We start from the raw sequence: 25362 nt of genomic DNA, 5'->3' as shown, positions 1-25362 counted from the left end.
TATCTCCACCTACCTACAGGATTACTAGTATATCTTTTTCCGGAAATTTTCTGGTAAGAAAAAAGTGTTGCCTATACTCTGTGACTTTCGCTGGTATGGCTGCTATCGCCATCTAACGGTTGACTAGTGTTCCTATTTCGGCCGGAATTTTAAAGAGGACAGTAGAAAAGCAAATAATAGTTGTTTCAAACTTATTATTTAATTCTTATCGTGTAATATTTACAACGTAAAGAAGTAATTGGATTGTAATCGATAATTAATAGCAGTAAGTACAGAATTTATTATTCATAGATTTTGCTTATCGTTTTGACGTTAATGTTGACAACTAATATTAGAAAAAAATTATTTTATAAAAAAGTATAATAACTAAATATAATTACAGTATAATACTTCTTAAATATTATCTTATGAATGACAGTTAACGGCATCCTACGTTTGCTGTGATTGGTCGTTATCTTCACGCATTCAAATTTTGTTTCAGGATTGGATTGTAAAATTAAAACCGTCAAAATTCGAGAGTGTGCTAACTGATCCTTTAGCTCCTTTCCTACCGTTTTAAAATTAAAATTGTGTTTACTTACTTTTTTCTAATTGCATCAATCCATTTTTGTCGTTAAATCACCTTATGCTTAGCGACAGGAAAGTTGTAGAATACACAGTTACTATTGTAACCAGTATTTCGACACTCTTTATAATACAACAACTTTCGTGAGACATTTAAAAGCTATAATATGCAACTCTTAATGCAGAACGTCAAAAATCAAATTTCCAGTAAAGGTTTACAAACTTGTCACTACTGGCGCTCGCGAATTTTTCATTATCCCCTCTACCTACGAGCTCACAGCGTATATAAATATCATGAGAAATTTTCCATAATTTTGATGTCTTTAATTTTTTTGCTAAAATCAATATTTTTTAGGTAGTACGTATGCGGTAAAGGCGCGAGCGTAAGACCCGTATGGTTTAACAGCATTTGTTTTTGTTTAACATCTCGGCCATTTTCAACTTTTTGACAAAAAGTGTAAGGACTGAAACTGTTGCAATTGCGATTTCCTCCAATTTTTCGAGGGAACCAGTGGCGGATCTACTAGAGTGGAGGAATGGGGAGATTTGGGCAACAGGGTCCAAAATTATACAAACATTGTCTTAAATATAAAAAATGTATAAGCTGATATGAAACTTAAAATATCGACAGACAAATTCAACCAATAAACCCACTAGTTTATAAAATTAAGTGAACTTAATGCCAATAAGTTATTATTTACGTCTTTTATGTAGTTTTGTTGGTGTTTCATTGGAAGTCTTAAAAATTGTATGAAATATAATTCTCTTTATTTTTGTTTATGTACAATTATCTTGTAAAGGTAATGATAAATAAGAATTCAATAATTATGATTCCCCTCCACTTCCACTATTTCCCCCTTAACTCGGAAAATATTAATCGCATAAAAAAATTGTGGAAAAGAAATTGTAGGAAATTGCGCAATTCCACCAATTTTAGTTCCTACCATTTTCGTCGAAAAGTTGAAAATTGCGGAGATATTAAGTAGCAACGGATCTCCTTTAAAATCAATATTGCGACTAACGCAACGGCGGAATTCAGTTGCAATTTTAAATTTACACTACTATTGACCTCCCATAAAGGATAGAATCATAAAATTTAAGGCGGCTCAGAAACAAGATTCCATTTAAAGATTATTTTCCCCCCCACCCATTTTTATTATTTTACCGCTTAAGTCGGAAAATATCAACCGCACGAAAAAAGTTGTTAAAAGAAATTGTAGGAAATCATATTTGGAACAATTTTAGTTGTGGCCATTTTTATCTAAAAGTTGAAAATGACGTAGATATTGAACAAAAACAATTGCTATAAAATCTATCAGGTCACGCACGCGCTTTTACCGCATAAGTACCTACTACCTTAAATATTGATTTTACCAACAAACTTAAAAGAGATCAAAATTGTATAAAATTTAATTAATTTCATTTTTGGATAGGTACATTTTTGTTTTAAAACTAATATTAAACAAGATAATTCAATAATTATGCTCTAACTGTTACTATTTTCCTCCATAACTCGGAAAATATCGACCGCACGAAAAATATTGCAATAAAAGAAATTATATAAAATCAAATTTTCAACAATTTTAGTTTGTATAATTTGTCGAAAAGTTGAAAATGGCGGAGATATTCAGCAAAGACGGTTCTCGTTTAAAATCAAGATGGCGGCTAAGGCAACAGCGAAATTCAGTCGACATTTTAAATCTACACTACTATTGACTTCCCCCTAAAGATTAGAAAAATACAATTTGGGGCAGCTCGTAATGCAAGGTCAAATGCTATCCCAACTGGGCTATATGATGTCTACCAGTACCAAGGCAACAGGTCAGGTCAGGTCAGGACAGGTCAGGACCTGTTGCCTTGTTGGTCTTTGTTCGCTTCATCACCTCTAGCATTTCAACTTCTGCTATGTCTGAGCCGTTATCGAACTTCTCCTGCTCTAGTACTACCTCAGTCCGTTCGTCCTTAAATTAATAGGTCCTGAATATATTTCTACCATCTTTTAAGCCTATAGCCAAACATACCAATAATATGTTTGATGTTTTCTTAATATTCGTACCTGTTATTTCTCTATTTTTTTATGAAGGTTAAGTTATCGTGTTTTTCTACCAACTGTTCAATCTCTTCGCATATATCACTATACAATCGTTCCATTGCCTCTCTGATCTTTTTTGTTATTGTGAATATAATACATGTTTTTGTCTTTAATTTCATAAGATCTCCTTGCTTCCATGAGATCCAGAATTCCCTCGGCCATCCAAGTTTTTATACAAATCTTTAATTCTCAATAACAGATGATTAGATTTTTTTTATTTTTTTTTAACTTAATGTATCTTGACTGCTGAGGCCATTGGATTATCACAATATGATACGATATTACAAGTTCAGTATCACGTATTTTCAATATTACTCTGTTCTTCTTTACTATAGAGAGTATCTAAGTAACGTACGAATTTGTTCAAATAATAAACACTAAAATTATTTGACAGACAACCACTGTTTGGTTAAATTATGTGATATATTTTTGGACATTTTATATATCTTTTTTTATTTTGAATTAGGTGTTAAACTAATGGATGAATACCGAAGTCAATTTGAAGATTTAGAAACACGAAGAATAGATTTAATGAACGCTGAAATGTTATTCGACATCCCCCTTGCGGATTACTCGAACTACCTGGCTGCAAAGGCTGAGTTTGATGGGATGGAAGTACTATATAAATTATTTAAATCGCTTAAACATGCTAGAGAGGTAATACTTTGAGATTAATATTGGACATTTGTATAAATACAGTATGATGCAAAAGTGTGGAATAAATTTACTATTTCAGAAATAGACGGCTTAAAAAAGTAACCTATAGGGAAGCGGTATGGCAAGGGATAATAAACTCTTGCGTCGCAGTGATACTCCTCCATAATGATCCCTACCGGAAGGGCGTTGACACCTAAAAATGGTGTACAGTAGAACCCTGATTATCCGGATGCGAATTATCCGTACTGCGGATTATCCGTGCTATGATTTTCTATTATTCAAGTTGCGTTTTTGAGGTTTTATCAAAATAGCGTCATCGTAAATCACTTGACGGAAACTCTATATGACGAAAGAGAGACTCATAATGAAAGATTTATTTTTTTCTGTTATTTTTTATGGTAGAGACATATATGTATGTGTATACGTACATACGTATTATACATAAGAAATACATGTTCGGATTATCCGTGCTTTTCAATTATCCGTGCCACCCTTCGGTCCCGAGGAGCACGGATAATCGGGGTTCTACTTAATATATAATTTTAATAGAAAACTTATGATTTTAGATGTGGGGTAAAACTCTTTGGGCCAATTTAAATCCACAAGCTTTAGTAGACGGTATTGACGGATTTTTGAAAACATTTAGAAAGTTGCCAAAAGAAATGAGAATTCTAGACGTTGGTGTGACTCTAGAAAATCAAATGAAACTGTTCAGAAACGCAGTTCCGCTAATGGTGGCTTTAAAAAATGAAGCATTGAGAGACAGACATTGGAAGTTACTGATGGAGAAAACTGGAATTGAATTTGATATGGCGCCTGATCGGTAAGTTAGAAATATCTTATTATAGTCTTGGCAGATAATCGGATAATAGGCAATTTTTTTGAAAAGTTATTTACCAGCAATTTCATTGCTGAAATCGGATCTTATGATTCTGTATATTAATAACATAGGTATGCAAAGTCCGCAGATAGTGTGCTACTTTCTTTATAAACAAAATGGCGCCCCCGAATCGTGTTTTTTTCAATTATTGCTCTATAACTCCAAAGATTCCTTTACTCCGTAATTAAATTTCACCGTAATTAAATTATTCATAGAGACAGATTTTTCAGATTTACTTCGACGAAAATTTTTTAATTAAAATTTTTGGTAAGTAATTATTTATCAATAATTAAATAACTTGGTGACATAAAGCCTTTTGGTATAAATTATATTTCCAGAAGCCGACGGAAATTGAATTAACAGTTTAGCAACAATTAAATTGTTAATTAACAATTTATTGGTCGCTACAATAACCATAACAATTACAAAACATAAGAATGACTATGACTTTTGTATAATAAGGCACTATACCTATCTAATGTACTTTACAGAATTGAAATTGGCCTAATGGAACGGCCTCAGAAATATTTTAAAATTAAAAACAATTTTTGGGCTTATAAACAAATACAATATCTCGGCAACTAATAAATTAAATTAAATAATGAAAACGGTATTGGAAACAATGCGGCAGGATAATTTAATAAAAAAGTTTAATTGCGATGAGTGGTTCCTGAGATACAACCGGTCAAAATTGAGCGGCATGTACATCGAAGACATAAACAATAGGATGGTAATTTTCGAACTGTCAACTTTTTATTTCGGTACTCTTTCTCCTAAGAAAACAAAATGTATGATTATCTCTAAGAACAAACAGTAATTTGGACGAATCAGTGTGAAGGGTCAACAAATAGAAAGAGTAAAAACATATACCTACCCTGGTACGAACGTCAATGAAAATTGGGACCATTCCATAGAAATTAAATGTAGGATAGAAAAACCAAGTTCTGCATTTCAAAAAATGGCTAAGCTATTTAAATGTCATGATTTATCAATACCCATAAAAGTCAATAAAAGTCAGGTTACTACGCTGTCATATATTTCCTAAACTGTACAGAGTTGAGTCGTGAACTCTCATAGACGCCACCTGCAAGAAAATTGAGGCTTTTGAAATGTGGCTTTATCGTCGAATCCTGAAGGTATCTTATACCGACCACGTTACTAACCAAGGTGTCTTGCTGAGAATGCAAACAGAAAAAGAGCCGTTAACCACAATAAAAGCAGCCAAAATCGAATACCTTGGTCACATCATGAGAAAAGCGAAAGATATGGACTGCTGCAACTAATCTTACAAGGAAAAGTGGAAGGAAAACGAGGACCAGTAAGGCGAATATTTCCTGGCTGAAGAATCTACGTACGTGGTTCAACACAACAACCACAAATCTTTTTAGAGCAGCAGTGTGCAAGGTACAGATTGCCATAATGGTCGCCAACATGCGAAACGGATAGGCACTACAAGAAGAAGACTCTTTCTCCACACAAATTATTATATCTTTAAAAAGCTCATAACATATTATATTATAATAATAAAAACTATCGGTATTAAGAGTGAAAAATACCAAAAATACCAAAATTCCTATCAAAACCTAGGTTGGAGAAAATGGAATCTTAAAGTGGGTATTCGTTAAAAAATGCATTTTATCGGCTTCCCAAAGAGTAATTATCTTAATTTTTTTTTGTTCCCAAGTAACTCGAGTACAGCCACCTAACTAACGCATTATTAAATGTCAAAGATGTTTTTATTTCGTTATAATAAATCAATTTACTTAAAAAAAAAATAAAACGACAGTCGGAAAAATGAAAGAATACCCATGAACGATCACATCAATCACATATTATTTAGATTATTAATAATCTATCTCTCTCACTTGTTATTTATGAAAAAAAAAGCAAATACAAAATATGTCATTGATGTGATCGTTCATGGGTATTCTTTCATTTTTCCGACTGTACATATTTTTTCCAGTTGTAGACTTTTTTTATAAAAACTTACCACAAATGTACCTTTTAACGTTTTCAATATTCTTATTGGAAAGCTGTATATTTATTTAGAAAACCTTTATTTAAACAAATTAAACATTTTTATTATAATAAAAAAATTTAAATATTATAACAAAACAAAAGCAACTTAGACATTAAGTAATGCGTTATTTAGGTGGTTCTACTCGAGTTACTTGAGAACACAAAAATGAAGAAACTTGCTCTATGGGAAACCGAGAAAATGCATTTTTTTAACGTATACCGATTTTGAACTTTAAGATTCCACTTTCTCCAAGCTAATTTTTGATTATCAGAAATATTTTATCTTATTTATCTTATCTTCAGAAATATCAACCTCTCTCAGAGGCTCTGAGAGAGGTTGATATTTCTGAAGGGTTGACCTGGATATCAACTTCTATCGCGGTGCAAGGGGGCAACAATACAAGGAGAAAAACCAAACAAATAGACAAGACAAAAACGGTGGGTTCGTTGGAAAAAATATTCCCATGAGATTTTTTTTTGCATAATCACATTTGTAATACAACCCAGAATAAGGTTCAAGAAGTCGCCCACGAGAAAAGTGGTCCAAATTTTTTTTAACAATTTTTTTTAATCAAATTACAAAAATTATTATTTTTGTTCTGGACAATTTTTTTTAGGTTTTTTGGACCATTCTGGACAAAAAAGGTCTCTCTCAATTTAAAATTTGAAAAACGCAAAAATGGCCATTTTTGATACGTAATAACTTGCTTAAAAATTATTATTATGAAAGTCAGAAAGTGACTAAATCAAAGTTTAAAGCCCCCCTACATGATATTGAAGAAATTTGTGTCACTAATTTATTACTAAGCTGTTATTTTTAATTATTAACCATAAGCCGTAAGAGCGTATTGACGCTTTTGTAAATGTGAGTGCGAGTAAGATGCCCCATTGGACTGCCGGAATGACATCTCTCTCGCACTCACCATAGACGGCCGCCTAATACGTGCTGGCGCTCAATTAATTTTACTTAAAAATAACAGCTTAGTAATAAAATTATGACAAAAATTTCTTCAGGATCTTGTAGGGGAGCTTTGATTTAGTCACTTTCTGACTTTCATAATAATAACTTTTAACCAATTTATTAAGCCTTGAAAATCGCCATTTTTCGTTTTTTTCAATTTTAAATTGATTATAACTCGAAAACGATCAACTTAAGAGAACAATTAAAAGAGACCTTTTTTGTCAAGAATGGTCCAAAAAACCTAACAAAAATTTGTACGTGCCAACATTTTGAGATAATTCGTCAATTAGTTTAAATTTTATTCAATTTGTTTATTCCAAAGAGCAATTATTTGCAATGTTATTGTTCAAAAATAATATAGACATAGCAATTCTGTGGAAACCGCGTGAAAGAAGAATAGTTACATTTTCAAAGTATATACAAAAAATCATTAAAAGGTCATTTTTATCATTCCGAAAACATTTTACTAAAGTAGAGTCATTTTGGGCTTATAAATAATTTTAATAACTTTGTTAATATTGACTAGACTAAAACTATTTTGGGATTTGAAAATCTGGTATTTTCACAAGAATTTTCAAAAAAAACTTTTCGCCTAGGTTAATTACAGTCAAAGTTAGCCACTTTTCTAAACGCTTTTTTTAAATTTAATACACAGCTACTGTGTTTGTAACAATTAAGCAACCTAACTAGCGCCACTTTGAAGTTCAAGGTATGTAGTTTATGTGTCAAAGTTTGAGTAAACTTTTAACTTCAACAAACTGGTTATTAAAGCTTTAAAATGACGTCCTAACGAAATCGATTCGTGGTCGGTGGAGGGGAATTATTAAAATCCATGCACTCAAAAAATTAAATTAATTCTTCAAACATATGCTGCGATTATTATCTCAGGAACTTGTTGATGGATTTTGATCATAATTTTTTGTAATTTGAAAGTAATCGTAGTCTTGTAGAGTACGTTATGTACACATATCCCCACCTAACATTACAAAATGTTAGGGGGAAGGGGGAACCCCCCTTACCACCCAGGGATATGAAAAATAAATTACCACCGATTCTAAGACATACCGAATATACATATATAATTTCATAAAAATCGGTCAAGCGGTCTCGGAGGAGTATGAGAACTAACTCTGTGACAGGAGAATTTTATAGATGTAAATATATAGATGGCTATTAAAAAATAGGGGTTGGTGATAGAAGAGTGAAAATTAAGGGTTTTATGTATTTTTTAATTCTACACCATACAAAATTAAGGTAGATAATTTTGTCCAAAAAAATAAAAAAAAAATGTCAGGGGGGTAACCCCCTTATAATTTATGGGTATGAAAAATAGATTGAAACTTATTCTTATATCTACAGGATATACGTGTAAAATTTCATTAAAATCGGTAAAGATGGTAAGATTTCGGAGGAGTATGGTAACTAACACTGTTATATGAGAATTTTATGTACATATATAGAAGTAACTGTGAATTAAATAATAAAAGTGGCTAACTTTGACCGCAATTAACCTAGGAAAAAAGTTTTTTTTGAAAAGTCGTGTAAAAATACCAGCTTTTGAAATCTCAAAGTAGATTTACCCCACAGTCATATTAACAAAACTAATCAAATTGTTTTTAAGCCAAAAATGACTGTACTTTAGTAAAATGTTTTCGGAATGATAAAAATGACTTGTTATTAATTTTTTAAATGCTTTGAAAATACAAATGTTCTTCTTTTATGTGGTTTTCACTTAATTGCTGTATCATTATTATTTTCTGAACAATATCATTGCAAAAAAAGCTCTTTGGGATAATCAAATTGAAAAAAATTTAAAATAATTGACGAATCGGCTTAAAATTATTTGTGCATGATACGTACTAGTTGTCCCAACTTTTCATACAATATCAAAATCCTAAGTTCATTTTCGTAAATTTTTTATTTTCAAAATTTTAGTTTTATGTTGCAATTAGCGAAGCAACAAATGATCGGACCAAAATTCGAAAACTGCCACTTTGAATATTTGCTCATCTGCTAAAATATGAATACTCTAAATAAGATATCTAATTACACTATTTTTACCTGAAGCGATTTAAACGAAAAAACTGCCATTTTTGACACTTATTTGTTAATAACTAAAATTCCTGTGCGAACTGTGACGGGCATTTTTGTATATATAATGTATTAGGTGTATAGTACCCAAAAAACTCATTTGCAACCTGGCTGCTCAAGTGTCCCGACAAAAATCTTATTTCTCTGGACTAAAATGGCAGTAAGTATATACATACATGTGGCAGTATACAAGTTTGGACATGCATGTTTCCCTCTACATCTAGCAAGAATTAAAGTTTTTGATTCAAATCTTTGTACAGAATGTCAGAAGGTTGGTGACTTAAATCATACTTTCTTTGAGTGCGCAAAATATATTCCATGCACATATAATTTAATCCAAGATTTAATAAAATGTAATGTTTTTCCACCTTTCAATGTATCCTATCTATTGTTTCTGAACAGCAAGAACATATATGATTGTTTATTGAAATTTATCTGTGAAACTAAAATTAACCTCTAAACTTATTAATCCTGATAATTTGGTATATTATGTACATATGAAAAAAGAAGAAGAAGAAGATACATAATGGAAAATGTGGTGAGTAACTTGGACAGTCCATAGCGGCCAGCTTTTGAACTGAGTAGAGAGCTGTAGAAGAGTTTGCTATGGAACTCTAAGAACCTCATTGCCTTCCTTATGTATGAACAGAAAACAAAAAAAAGTTGTGACTGGCTAAATGACACCCAAGTCTATGCCATAAAAAACAAAAAAAAAACCTGGCTGCCCAAGTGTCCCGACAAAAACCTTATTTCTCTGGACTATAAACAGCTATACTATTGAATGTGTGGATGCCTTCACATATCTGGGCACAGAACTCAATCGGAGGAATTTCGTAAGTAGTGAAATTAATGCAAGTATTTTCCAGTGGAAATTGTACATATTATGCTAATAAAAGATTGATGACATCTAAATTATTAGACAAAAGAACGAAAATGTCTCTTTACAGAACCTTAATTAGACCCGCAATACATGGGGGTTTATCCGCAATAATTAACATCAATCCCAAATAGATTATTTCATGATCAGGAAAGAAAACACACGTGAATGCAAGAGTAGCAAGGTAATAGTTAGTGAGACAGTAAGCCAACAACATAAGCTGCTTGTTCTGGACATTAAAGTAAAAAGTGAAACAAAACCAAAATATCGGAGAGGACCACAAAAAATCAAGTGGTGGATGCTAAAAGATGAGAAAGAAGGTCTATTCAGGGAAAGAATAGTAGAGAAAATATGTTGGAACATATAAAGAAGCCCTAATGCAATTTGGAGAAAAATGACCAGTACTATTAGAGAGACTGCTATTGAAATACTTGGGAAAACGTCAAAAAAAAAAGTTTGAGGATAAAGAGACTTGGTGTTGCTCAAACTAGAGGTACGAGGAAAAATAAAAGAGAAGGGAAAATTACATAAAAAGTGGCAAGACAATAGAACGGACACAGATCTTCAAAACTATATGGTCGCCAAAAAGGGAACGAAAGTAGCAGTAGCGAAAGCTAAAGCAGAAGCGTATCCACACCTATACGATCACCTTAATACCAGGGAAGGCGAAACGAAGATATATAAAATAGCCAAACAGAGAGCAAAGAAAGCAAAAGATTTTAATCAGATTAGATCCATCCGAGATGAAAATAATAAAATACTAATTCACGAAAAGGATGTCAAAAAGAGATGGAGAAAGTACTTTGACAGTTTATTAAATGAAGAATTTGAGAGAGAGCCTGTGGAGTTAACGGAGATGGTAACACCAATTGTCACCAAAATAACAAACAAGGAAGTGGCTCAAGCGCTTCAAAAGAAAGGAAAAGCGGTCGGACCAGATGATATCCCTGGGGAAGTATGGAGAGCATTGGGAGAGACAGGAACAAGGTGGCTAGCAGATTTATTTAATAGAATTATGGAAGTTGGACAAATGCCAGACGAATGGAGAAGCAGTATACTAGTACATGTCTACAAAAATAAGGGAGATATACAACAATGTACAAACTACAGGGCTATAAAACTACTTAGTCACACCATGAAGATTTGGGAGAGAGTAATTGATAGAGGGATACGTGAAGAGACCGAAATATCCGAGAATCAATTTGGCTTTAGGCAGGGCAGATCAACAATAGATGCAATTTTCATTATAAGGCAGTTGATGGAAAAATACAGGAGTAAAGAAGCAAACGCTCATATGGTATTCATTGATCTTGAGAAAGCATATGATAGAATTCCTCGAGAGATTCTGTGGTGGGCACTCCATAAGAAAGGAGTTCCGGGTGAATATATAAAGATTGTGAGGGATATGTATGAGGGAGTAACTACTAGTGTTAGGACAGGTGTGGGAGATACTGATAAATTTCATGTGAAAGTAGGATTGCACCAACGCTCTGTGCTTAGTCCGTATTTATTCTCATTAGTTTTGGACCAGATAACAGCGAAACTACAGGGTAACATTCCATGGTGCTTAATGTATGCTGATGATATCGTGTTAGTGGGAAATAGTGAAAGAGATTTAGAACAAAAACTGGAACAGTAGAGACAATCTCTGGAGGAAAAAGGTTTAAAACTCATTACGACAAAAACAGAGTATTTGGAATGTTCATTTAAAGATGAAGTTACTACAAATAAAATGGTATCGTTGGATGGTGAACTGATTGTGAAAAACAATAATTTTAAATACCTGCGACCGGTATTATAGAGAAATGTAGAAATAGATGGAGATGCATGCAGTAGAATTAGGGCTGGATGGATGAAGTGGAAGGAAGCGAGTGGTGTGTTGTGTGATAAAAAAAAATACAATGAAGTTGAAGGTAAAATTCTATAAAACAGCCATAAGACCGGCTATGATATGTATACGGAACTAAATGTTGGACAGTGAAAAAGAAAGAGGAACAAGGAATGCATGTGGCGAAAATGAGAATGCTTAGATGGATGGGTGGAGTGACAAAGAAGGATAAAATTAGAAATGAGTATATTAGGGGAAGTCTAGGTGTGGCACCAATTGATGGCAAAATGAGAGAGCATAGGTTGAGACGGTTTGGTTATATTCAACTTCGAGACGTTAGTCACCCAATACGAAGAATTACTGAAGTGCAGATTCCTGGAAGGAGTAGGAGAGGAAGACGACCAAGTAGACGTGGGGAGAGACGATTAGACAGGACATGTTGGTAAAGGGGATTCATATTGATATGACCCGAGATAGAATTGTGTGGAGAACTGCAATTAGGGAAGCCGACCCCGCATAGGGATAAGGCAAAGAGAATGATAATTGTGCTAATATAGTTGATATAGTTGTAGTTTTCAACTTGTTCTCAGGTTTTACTGTTAATTGTCAGGCTTTCGTCATTATTTCGGTTTTTGATAACCTCATAAATTTTGCTTTCTTGATGTTTATTGATAATTAATATTCTTCTCCATATTCAACTATCTTGTTCATGAGCTTTTGGAGATCTGGAGGTTGTCCACTATTATGATAGTCAACCACTCTAAATGGGAAATTAGCCACAATTTAACTACAAAAATGATTTTATTAACGTTTCGACGCCCAAATCGGATGTCGTCAAAATACCGGTATTGCAAAAAGCCGCAAGGAAATAGCTTCAGAACATTTGTATTATTTATTTTATCACTATATTGTTTCTGTTTAATTTTGTATTAGGGATAGGATTGTATATTCTTTGTTGCAACTGGCTGAAAGACTAATGTCTATGCCATTAAATAAAACAAAAAAAAAGAGTATGCATTGAATATTAGTGTTGACAATACACACCCTTGTCGCACTCCTCTATTAATTTCGAACTCTTCTGATGTGTGTTCGTTAGTGCGTATGCGAGCCTGCTGTTGTAGATTTGTTATAATTTGAAGGGCATTGTATTGTAATGCTTTTGTATTAGTATCTATGTATCTATGTATTGTAATCTATGAAACAGACGTACATATCTTGGTTCACATCCAAGCATCTCTGGATTATTACTTTGAATGCAAATAAAGCTTCACGGGTACCTACGCCTCTACGGAATTCAAATTGAGTTTCTTCAATAAAAGTTTCGTGTTTCTCATTAGAGATCATTAGTCAAGTCAAGTCAAGTCAAATTTAAACATCACATGCTACATTATACAAAGTACATGTATGAGACAAGTCCAAGTTACAGACATACATCTTAAAAGTAAAAGTATATAAATTAATAAATACGACAAAACATACTTAAAAGGTATTTTTAGAATATGGCTCTAGCTCACACATGTATTGATGTACACACCTCCGAAAGTTTGACAGATGTAAATTCATTCGTATATCTATTGGCAGTTTGTTAAAGAAACTTATGGCTGCATAATGTGTGCTACCTTCCAACAAAACAGAACGATGTTGTGGAAGCATAAAGTGATTGTCTCTGAATCTTGCTAAATAAACATGGTTAAACTGAAATTTATTGAATTCATAAATTTTGCAATGTAAATATATACAGACCAGGATTTGTAAGAATATTGTTTTGTCTAAAGATGCCTCTACAAGAATCTCTAAATTTCATTTTATACATTATCCTAATAGCTCTTTTCTGAAGTACGAATATTTGCTCTAATTCAGAGGTACAACCCCAGACTTCAATGCCATATTTGGCTATTGAGTAAAAATGGGCAAAGTATACTGTTTTTAATATTGATGTATTAAAGAGACGTGAAAGAATTCTCAATGTATAACATGCGGTACTTAATCTGGATTTCAAATTAGAGATGTGGTTTGACCATTTACAATTACTGTCTAACAGGACCCCCAGCAACTTCGTGCATTCTGTTTTATCTATTGCTGCTTGTATAGTGGCTTGATGGTTTAATAAATTATTTGTCGTGAAACTCATATACTTTGATTTCTCTTCATTCAAAACTAGTTTGTTGGATAAGAAATAACTGTTGATGGTGGATAGTATCTGTGTAGTTTTATTTTGCAAATTTTGATCGGATGTTGCTGTGACTAGAATGTTGGTATCATCCGCATAACTGATAATGTTAACTCCACTCAGTGAATTAGTTACCAAAGCTATATCATATTTATATACTATAAAAAGTAGAGGAAGCTTTTCACCTCGCAATTTTTACAGAATGGATCGATTTACTTGAAAATTTGAGAATAAGTAGTGGATAGTCCAATGATCAAAATCTATATAATGCCGAAAAGCGCCTTTACCATGGGGGTGGTTGCCACCCCATCTCGAGGGTAGAAATTTTTTATTATAATTTTGACGGCAAAAGTTGATAAAAACATTCGCAAAAAATGCTATATAAATTTTTTTGATAAAATTAATAGTGTTCGATTTATTCGCTATCGAAAGTGTTAGTTTTATATCGAAAAAATCAATGTTTTTCGGTATTATACTCATTTACTATTCACTCAATTTTTGCCGTAGAAAAAAGTTTTGTAATCCAATTTCTTGGGAATTAAATAAGCTACAATTGTATATTTAAATATTTTTTCGTATCTCTGATGCTACTCTTTCTATTCTGAAGCAAAATGCATTTTTTACCAAACTACAAAAATTCGTTATTCGCTTTTAACTACATTCTTTTTAAAACTAATCATTCTAAACCAGTCAAACTTCTAGAATATATTAATAATACATAAATAAAGAAGGATGAATAAGGTCGATGACCAAGAACACCGCTACCTTACACTATTATGCTTCCAATTGGATATCTCCTTTTTTTTTTTAAAAAAATATTTTGATTTTTGAACCGTAACTTTTTTATTTTTTATCCTAGAAAGTTTGTTAAAAAATAATTTTGAAGGTTTTACAGGACCTATAGGGCTATATAAAAAAAAGACAACATATGCAGAAAAAAAAACAGAAAAGGTGACAAAAGAAGCAAGAAAAATAGGACTAGAGATTAACACAAGAAAAACCAAACTTATGAAGATAAATACGGAAAGAGAAGTGGGTATATTCATTGAAGGAGAAGAAGTAGAAAATGGAGAGAAGTTTTGCTATCTGGGAAGCATAATTGACGCTAGCGGTGGAATAGAAGAGGAAATTAATGGAAGGATAACTAAAGCCCAAAATGCGTTCTATATGCTGAAGAAAACATGGGAGTCCTATAAATTAACAACCAAAACCAAAATCAGGATATTTAATACAAATGTAAAGAGTATTTAGCTATATGCAGCAGAAACTTGGAAAATAGAGAAAAAAATATTGCAAATATATTGGCCAAATCGGATAAGTAACAAGGAACTTTGGAGAAAAACTAATCAAGAGCCGATAGCCAAAACGATAAACAAACGCAAATGGAAGTTTATTGGACACACATTAAGGAAAAATGAAGATGATATAACCAAACAAGCCCTGGATTACCAACCAACTGGAAAAAGAAAACAAGGCAGACCAATGACATCCTGGAAAAGAAATATTACCAGAGAGCTAGAAGACAATGGGTTAACATGGAAAGAAGTGAAAGCCCTGGCCAGAAACAGAGATGAATGGAGGGGGACTGTAGAGGCCCTATGTTCCAAATGGAATCAAGAGGAGTAAAGTAAGTAAGTATGGGGCTATTAATATTATATCATTTTAAAATGCTCATTCGCAAAAAGAGGTGACTTTGAAAGGGTTGGTAAAGGTGGTTTTTGCATGTTATTACAAGATTTAATTTTCAATAGCTCATTCAATTTTTGCCTCAGAAAAAATTTTTGCAAACCAAGTTCTTGGAAATTAAATAAGCTATAATTTTATATTTAAATATTTTTTCGTATCTCTGATGCTAATCTTTCTATTCTGAAGAAATTGGCATTTTTTACCAAACTACAAAAATTCGTTATTCGCTTTTAACTCATTTTTTTTTTTAACTAACCATTATAAGCCGGTCAAACCTCTAGAACTTATTAACAATACATAAATTAAGAAGACCAAATAAGGTTAATGACCAATTTTAATTAGGGTGGAGAGTAGGGGAAGTTTACGATCACTTTTTCGCTGAAAAAAATAGGGACTGACATTCTTTTTACTATGTCACTTAATTTTTGAGCTAGGGACAATTTTTTTTATTTCTGGAGATAGATATTTTTAAATACTTTAAATTAGCTTGAACAAGTTATCCTCGAAAAATGCATAGTTTTCCCGTCTTTTGACTTTGAAACTATAATATTTAGCATTTTACGAAGAAGAGCTAACATATAATAAAGTATTGCGGTGATTACTATTGGTCTTAAAGCAAATTATAAAAAAACGGTTTTGTTTATTTTTTCAAAAGGTACACTTTTGTTAAGAAAACTTGTTTTGATAGAACGAAAACTTTTTGAGTTATTAGCAGAAAACTGATTAAAAACAATGATTTTTTCGATTTAAACCAACATTTTCGAAAGCGAATAAATCGAAAACTATTACTTTTATCAAAAAAATGTATAGAGCGTTTTTTGCTTAGAATGAATGTGTTTACCAACTTTTGCTGTCAAAATAAAATAAAAAATTTCCACCCCCGAGATGGGGTGGCAACTTACTTAGTGGCATTTTACCTATGGTAAAAGCACCTTTCGGCCTTATATAGATTTTGATCCTTGGACTATCCACTACTTATTCTCAAATTTTCAAGCAAATCGATCCATTCCGTAAAAATTGCGAGGTTTTTTCCTATTTTAAGCTTCATTACTTGGACTAATACACTACCCTGAGGGACACCATAATGGATATCCAATATGTTTGATTCGTTTACAATGGACGTGAAGTCCATTAAATGTTATCTTTACTTTTTGTCTTCTATTTTCTAGGTAGGAGGTATTAACTATTTCATCGTATATATTTTTGCAGATTTACCTTGGATAATATGTTCGCCATGGAACTACATCGATATCAAGAAATCGCTGAAGAAATAATTAGCAATGCTATTAAAGAACTAAATATAGAAAAAGGAGTTCGAGATATCGCAGAAACTTGGACAAATATAGTGTTTACTATATACAAACATGTTAAGGGTACCGAAGATAGAGGTTATATTATCGGTAAATCTAATAATTATGTACCGGGTGTCCCAATAAGAATGGCTCTCGGCCATATCTCAGGAACCGTTTATAGTACAGCTTTGAGAAAAAAATATTTAAAACAAAAGTTGCCTCGGGAAACGCCTGAAAATTATTTTTATAATTGTAGGTTCACCGCTAGAGAGCGTAATTAAATATCAAAAATTTAAAAATCAAAATTTGACAAAATTTGCCTAATGAAATGGCACTGGAATTCCGATCATCGTATTCTTCATAAAATTCTGCGCATATTTTATTTCACAAGTTTAAGTCTACCTTTGCAAATAAGAGGTGGGGGTGAGTGGAAACCTTGTTATGAAAAAATGACTGTAAGTCCGGTTCTGCTAAATCGAATTTTGCAAACTTGGTCTTGTTGAAAACAAATCTTCTTCGTCAATGTAAGAGTTATAATTTAAAAACAGCCTATTAAGTAATAGGCCAGCTACGAGGCGGTATTTAATTATTTTCAGAAATCTAGTTTTATTTGGAAAATATTAATTACAAGTATGCATTTTTAATCCTGTTTTACAAAATTAGATCAAATTATCAACAGAATATCGAAAACCGCATGTGGATACCTTTTTTCTATCTCGAGATATCTTAAGAAACGTGTAAATTTCAAACCTAACCGTTACTGTCACCGGTAAACGAAGTTAAGGAAAGGTAGTGTGCTGTGGAAAAAATAAAGAAACATTTTACAGATCTCAACGTATATAATTAATTAAAACAGCAATAAGACAAACAACACTATAAAATATAACAAAGAAATAAAAACAACTACTTAGTGATGACTTAAATGTTCAAATTATTGCCCATCATTTTTGATTCAAGCATTTACTCTTTCAAGAGTAGATTGAAGAGCAGTCTTAATTTCTACTGTCGAAATGCTTTTAGACTTTTATATGGAGGCGGATTTAAAGACCTTGTTTTTGCCGCTAGGCCCACTACTCGAGAAAACATGATCCAGAGAGTAGGAAACGCCATGCAAAGCATTGCGAGAGCAGAAATTGTGACTGCTGTTCAATATACTCTTAGGCCGCGTTCAGAGTGGACGAGCAAAGAGCAAAGAGCAAAGCGGAGAAATCAAACTCATACTGGGAAATGGAGGTACACAGAGTCACAAACCATACATACTCATAGACGTTTCACGTAAATTGTCAAGGTCAAGACAGCAAATTAGTTACCATTCCAATCCAGAGATGTCGCCGTCAGTCAATTCTCTTGTCATATTTAACAACTGACAGTTGACAATTAAATTAATTTGTAATTTACTTTTTATTTTACAGTTTGTGGCTTAAATATTTTATTATAGTGGTGTTACGTTTTTAATTAGATTTAATCACAATTTTAATCAATTGTATTAACCTCCTCTCTCTGTTTTTGTGAGTAGAATTTTCAGTTTACATTGATCATCCCGTGTTGTGTTTCTCCACATTTAAAAAACAATATAATAGATCCTGAAACAGTTTATTCCAATAGACAAGTGTGTCATCAACATTTCGGGCCTATATATTTTTGGAAGTTTGTAAAAGATTATAAGGTATTTATCTAAACAATCATCCTACAAGATTCTTTCAAAACTTTTCATTCAACTCAATATTACACATCCAGTGCTTTCACGTGACACATGGCAGTAGTGTTTATAGCATTTTGAAAACAAATTGGAACATTTGAAGTTTTTAGTAAAACATTGAATAAAACATTGAATTGTCTTTCTGTTGTTTTAATTTCCTGCGAAATTTCATCAAAAATCCCGCAAAATTTATCATTTGAAATTCCTACGTAACTAAAATTTGTCAATTTAGTTCCCATTCCAATCAAGAGATGGCGTTAATTCGATCCGAAAGATTAACATGGTCGTGAAACGTCTATGAGTATCTATGGTTTGTGCACAGAGTGCTAGCAAAGAGCAAAGCGGCGAAACCAAACCAGTTTGATTTCTCCGCTCGCACTCTTTGGTCCATGTGGTGAGACCGCTCCCGTCTGAAAAAATTTTGATTCGGTTTCTTTGTCAATTCCTATTCAAAAATGTCCCCTTTAAACAAATCTGAAGAGCACCGGGCGGAATTTTTGGGCAGAAATTGTTTAAACAGTTTTATCTACTCTATGTTATATTATGTGTAAGTTTTTAGTTTGTGAAAACTGTCATTCTAGATAACAGTGCGTGAAGTGTTTAAAGTGAGCGTGAAGTAACAATGTATTTCAAATGGGACTTACTTTTTCGCACTGTTTTTAACACACTTTTATATAATCAAATATCCTTAACTTTGGCGTTGTCATGGTGATGACATACTGAGCAATAAATTACGACAAAATTTTTTACAGTTTTGTGGTTTGAAACAAGTTAGAATTTTTAAATGTCAAAGTTCTAAAAATTGTAGAATAGAAATGAATTCCAGTGACGAAGAGTTACAGTTTTTTTATTTGTTTATGGTAGAGTAGATAAAATATTGTATGAAACTGTGCGTGAAGTACTTTTTGCGAACTTACGCGATGTATAGCACTCGCTCCGCTGTCGCTCGTGCTCTAAATATCGCGTGCGTTCGCAAAAAGCATACTTCACGAACTGTTTCATAAATAGCTATTTTTAAACAAATACAAAAGATCACATTTTTTTGCTCCGGAACATATATTTTTAGGTTTTTTGGGTTATTCTAAACAAAAAAGGTATCTTGTAATTTTTCCCAAAAATTAATAGTGTTCGAGTTATAGGCGATTTAAAATCTGAAAAATGCGAAAATACGCATTTTCGAGACTTAAAAATTCATATTTCAATTAGTATTTTTGAGGTTGCCAGATACTTAAATTGATGATTAAACATTCAGCTTCGATTCTGAAGAGTGATCGCGTCTAACCTTAATTTATACCGTTGTTTTTTAATTGTTAAATATGCGTGTTTATCCGATTTTTTTGCCGGTGCGGCGCGCTCTATTTCAAAAATCTCCTATTTCCTCCGAAAATTATTTTTTCTAGATTTTTTGGGACATTCTAAATAAAATAAGTTTCTTGATATTTTTCTTAAAAGTTAATAGTTTTAAAGTTATAAGTTAATAAAAAACTCATTTTTGGATTTTAAATTGCTTATAACTTTAAAACTGTTAACTTTTGAGAAAAATGTCAAGAAACTTATTTTATTTAGAAAATCCCAAAAAATCTAGAAAAAATTATTTTCGGAGCAAAATAGGAGATTTTTGAAATAGAGCGCGCCGCACCGGCCAAAAAATCGGGTAATCACGCATATTTAACAATTAAAAAACAACGGTATAAATTAAGGTTAGACGCGATCACTCTTCAAAGTCTTGAAGCTCAATGTTTAAACTTCAATTTAAGTATCTGGCAACCTCAAAAATACTAATTTAAATATGAGTTTTTAGGCCTCGAAAATGCGTATTTTCGCATTTTTCAGATTTTAAATTGCCTATAACTCAAAAACTATCAATTTTTGAGAACATTTACAAGATACCTTTGTTGTTTAGAATGACCCACAAAACTTAAAAATATGTGTCCCAGAGCAAAAAACGTGATCTTTTGTATTTGTTTAAAAAAATTTTTTAAACAATTTCTGCCCAAAAATTCCGCCCGGCACCCTTCAGATTTGTTTAAAGGAAATTTTAAAACATTGTTGAATAGGAATCCACAAAGAGACCGAATCGGAAATTTTTTCAGACGGGAGCGGTCTCACTACATGGACTACTGTGAGAGTAAAGGGCAAATATCCTACCGCTCCTATTAATACTGCCGAGTGGAAAAGAACTAAACTCTCGTCTAGCGTAACTACCCGCTATTAGCACTTCTTTGCTCTTTGCTCTTTGCTCTTTGCTCGTCCACTCTGAACGTGCACTTTTTGCTCTTTGCTCTTTGCTCGTCCACTCTGAACGCGGCCTTAAAGAGTAAATACTTGAATCAAAAATGATGGGCCATAATTTGAACATTCAAGTCGTCACTAAGTAGTTGTTTTTATTTCTTTGTTATATTTTATAGTGTTGTTTGTCCTATTGTTGTTTAATTAATACACGTTGAAGTCTAAAAAATGTTTCTTTGTTTTTTCCACAGCACACTACCTTTCCTTAACTTCGTTTATCGGTAACAATAACAGTTATGTTTAAAATTTATACGTTTGAAGATACCTCGAGATAGAAAAAAGGTATCGACATGCGGTTTTCGCTATTCTGAAAATAATTAAATAATGCTTCCTAGCTGGCATATCACTTAATAGGCAGTTTCGAAATTATAACTCTAACATTGACGAAGAAGATTTGTTTTCAACAAGATCAAGTTTGCAAAATTCGATTTAGCAGAACCGGACTTACAGCCATTTTTTCATAACAATATTCCCACTAACCCCACCTCTTATTTGCAAAGGTTGACTTAAACTTGTGAAATCAAATATGCGCAGAATTTTATGAAGAATACGATGATCGGATTTCCAGTGCTTTTTCATTAGGAAAATTTTGTAAAATTTTGATTTTTTAATTTTTGCTATTCAATTACGCCCTCTAGCGGTGAACCTACAATTATGAAAATAATTTCCAGGCTTTTTCCGAGGCAACTTTTGTTATAAATATCTTTTTCTCAAAGTTGTACCGTAAACGGTTTCTGAGATATGGCTGAGAGCCATTCTTATTGGGACACCCGGTACTTACAAAACATTTTATAATACATTATTTTTGCAGAGTTTATTTCAGAGCCTGTGAATCTCTACTTTACTATTTCTTGGCCTTGGCTTCCTCTGAATTATGTCTCCAAATTTTCTGATCTTGCATCAGTCTTCACCAGGTTTTCTCGACTAGGCGATTTTGCGCATTCGCTGCCACTTTATCCTCCCATCATTGCCGTGGCCTTCCTTTCTGTATTGCACTTTTCCGGCATTTTTTAGTCTACATTCTCACTATATGACTAGCCCATCGAAGTTAAGTTACCGAATTTTGAAATTGGTATCTAAGTATTTGAACATTTGGTTTTGATTAAACATCTAAGATCTAACAACGTCACGAGAAAAACCAAATGCAAAATATACAAAAGCCTGATAAAACCGGTCCATATATATGGATCAGAGACATGGACACTGACGAAAAACGATGAGAACTTATTAGGTACGTTTGAACGAAAAATCCTTAGACACATATATAAGGGGGTGAAAGAAAATGACGTATGGCGCAGAAGATATAATTTTGAACTATACGCAGCATACAACGAACCCGACGTCATAACATACATAAAGATCGGACGTCTGCGCTGGATGGGCCATGTTGAACGAATGTTGGAGACCGAAACACCAAAACACATAATGAAGCAAACACCAGTAGGGAGAAGGTCAAAGGGAAGACCCAAACTTAGATACATGGAACAAATGGAACAAGATCTGAAAACACTTGAGATTACCCACTGGAAGAACAAAGCAAGGAACATAACAGAATGGCGGAAAATCCTAGAACAAGCCAGGACACAAAAAGGGTTGTCGAGCTACTGATGATGATGATGATGATGATCTCTTTGAAAATTTGCGTTGGTAGAGTTCATATTGTCCTTTTCATGAGCATTTTTCAGTGCGTAACAAATGATAGGAAAAAGGGCAAGTCCGTGATAATACAAATTTATGACATTTATTCTAACATGACATTTTAGTTAAATCTGACAGTTGTCACATTTTATTTTCAATTTGGAATAAAAACAAATCATGTTTCTTGCATTTATAAAATGGTATTTTCTTTGATTTGTATAGTCTTATAAATTATACAGATTATATTTGTAATATTATTATCTAATTAAAAAAAAATATTTTTTTATTATGGCGCCATCTATCGACAATTAGAATAACTAGAATAAATGTTATAAATGTCACCGACGAAATGTAATCACCGACGTGCGTTTTTTTGTGTCACATACAATTTAATGCGTTAGAAAGAAATCTAAAAACTGTGACGCACTGAAAGATGATCATGAGAAAAAGAATACTTCCTGCATTTTCATACTCCGTTTTCGTTAATAGGTTCAAATATTTTCCTAAGGACTTTCCAGCTTTATTTTTGTGTTTTCTGACATCACCCATGTCTCATATCCATAACATACTATTTGGTCTGATACTAGTTTTGTAGGCCCTAATTTCCCATCTCCATATTGGATATAATTTTGTGACCATTAATTGAGTTGTAGACCTGTTTGAAATACTACCTATTTTTTATGATACCTGTTTTTTTTTATGAAATACTACCTGAATTTTTTACAAAAAGGATGATGACTGAATATCCAGATTGTGTAATTAACTTTTTAAATAATTATCTAAATAAATCTGTTCCTGCTATTGAGAACCACTTAAGTATGTCTATAAATTGATATTTTAGGTTCAACTGATGAAATTATACAAGTATTGGAAGATAATTCCATAAATTTACAAAGCATGGCAGGATCACAATTCGTTGGACCATTTTTGCCTCAAGTTCAACAATGGGAGAAGGCCCTTGCAAATATCGGGGAAGTGATCGATGAATGGCTCGCTGTGCAAAGAAAGTGGTTGTATTTAGAAGGAATATTCGTAGGTAAGATGTTTTCAAAACACAAATAAAGATATTAGATTTACCCTTGATAAACAATGTACCTAGAGACTTCATCACGTACAAATGAGGTTGTACAACAAACATCTAGAACGATTTTTATAGATTTTGGTGGCTAAAGGTCTCCTAATGCGGCCTATAGTGGTAATTACATGGTTGTCAAATCTTCCGTTTTTCTGGAAATCTAATGAACTTTCCTATTTCAAAGATATCTTATTTTAAATAATATACCCTGTATATTTTTTGCACTTTGACGTCTTTAAGAAATACTGATCATTTTTTATGTTATATTCCATATACGTAAGTGCCATAATTTCGGAGTTATTGCTACATTTATTAAAAACAAATTATACAAAAATTATAAAAATCAATTTTTTAGGTTCATGGGTAGACATTATTTCAGGGTCTTTGAATCATTGGGAATAGTACAATCATTCAAGCTGAAAATGGATCCAAACCTCGCAATTCTAATTGCCTTCATCGATCTTCTTCAAAATGTGGAATTAAGTTTATTTTACCCCTTCTCTTCAAACCTGACTTGGTCGCAAAGTATTCTTTTTATTTTTAAGGGGTGAAAACTACCCCTTACTGCAATAAATTGAGAACTAATGAATTAAAGCGGTAATATGCTATAATTATGTTTAACTGAGGTAAATGTTGATCATTTTGAATCATGACTAATATTTTGATATTTTATAGCTCAACAACCCTTTAAAAGAATCAACAACCCTTTAAAAAAATATGGTCAAGAAACATGATTTTATTTTATTTTGTGTCGTAATAGGAAAATTTCTTTTTAAAAATCTGACACTTAATTTTTTTAATAATGCAACCACCAAAAACCACCCCTAAGAATGAAACTTAGGAAAAAATTGAAAATTAATAAATGGAAGCAGTTATAGACATCAATATGTTTAAACATGTTAAATTTTTGTTGTTGTCTTACAATGTAACTAATAGTTCGACATGTTTTACGTAACTACTCTTAAAAACTACCCCTCATACAGTTTATAAAAAAATGGATGAGATTATGAAATCATTTTGTTTTCTATCTTAAATACAAAAAAATTTACAGGGTGTAACAAAAATACAGGTCATAAATTTAATCACATATTCTGGGACCAAAAATAGTTCGATTGAACCTAATTTACCTTAGTACAAATGTGCACATAAAAAAGTTACAGCCCTTTTAAGTTACAAAATGAAAATCGATTTTTTCCAATATATCGAAAACTATTAAATATATTCTATTGAAAATAGATATGTGGCATTCTTATGGTAGTAGTATCTTAAGCAAAAATTTTAGTGAAATTTAGACACCCCATAAAAATTTTATGGGGGTTTTGTTCTTTTAAACCCCACCAAACTTTTGTGTACGTTCCAATTTATTTATTATTGTAGTACTATTAATTAAACACAATATTTTAAAAACTTTTTTGCCTCTTAGTACTTTTTCGAAAAGTCAGTTTTTATCGAGATATTTCGAATATTTGTCAAATCCACCACAAATTTGTATATGGCTAAGTACGATTATGGAGACTTGGTAATAATATGAAAATTTATTTATG

At 32.4% G+C, this 25362-nt stretch overlaps 1 protein-coding gene across 1 annotated transcript in view; it reads left to right on the top strand.

Moving 5' to 3' along the window:
• Positions 1-25362, top strand: part of LOC114336768 (dynein axonemal heavy chain 10) — an 863661-nt gene that overhangs the window by 309698 nt on the left and 528601 nt on the right. The window contains exons 23-26 of the mRNA XM_050648469.1: positions 3123-3313; positions 3880-4136; positions 17035-17225; positions 23585-23779. Coding sequence (XP_050504426.1) covers positions 3123-3313; positions 3880-4136; positions 17035-17225; positions 23585-23779 — 834 coding nt within the window. The remainder of the gene's footprint in view (positions 1-3122; positions 3314-3879; positions 4137-17034; positions 17226-23584; positions 23780-25362) is intronic.

The sequence above is a fragment of the Diabrotica virgifera genome, chromosome 4 (assembly GCF_917563875.1).
Source record: "Diabrotica virgifera virgifera chromosome 4, PGI_DIABVI_V3a".
Classification (NCBI taxonomy): Eukaryota; Metazoa; Arthropoda; class Insecta; order Coleoptera; family Chrysomelidae; genus Diabrotica; species Diabrotica virgifera.
Note: the sequence above shows the minus strand (reverse complement) of the source record. Positions and strands in the feature narration are given on the sequence as shown.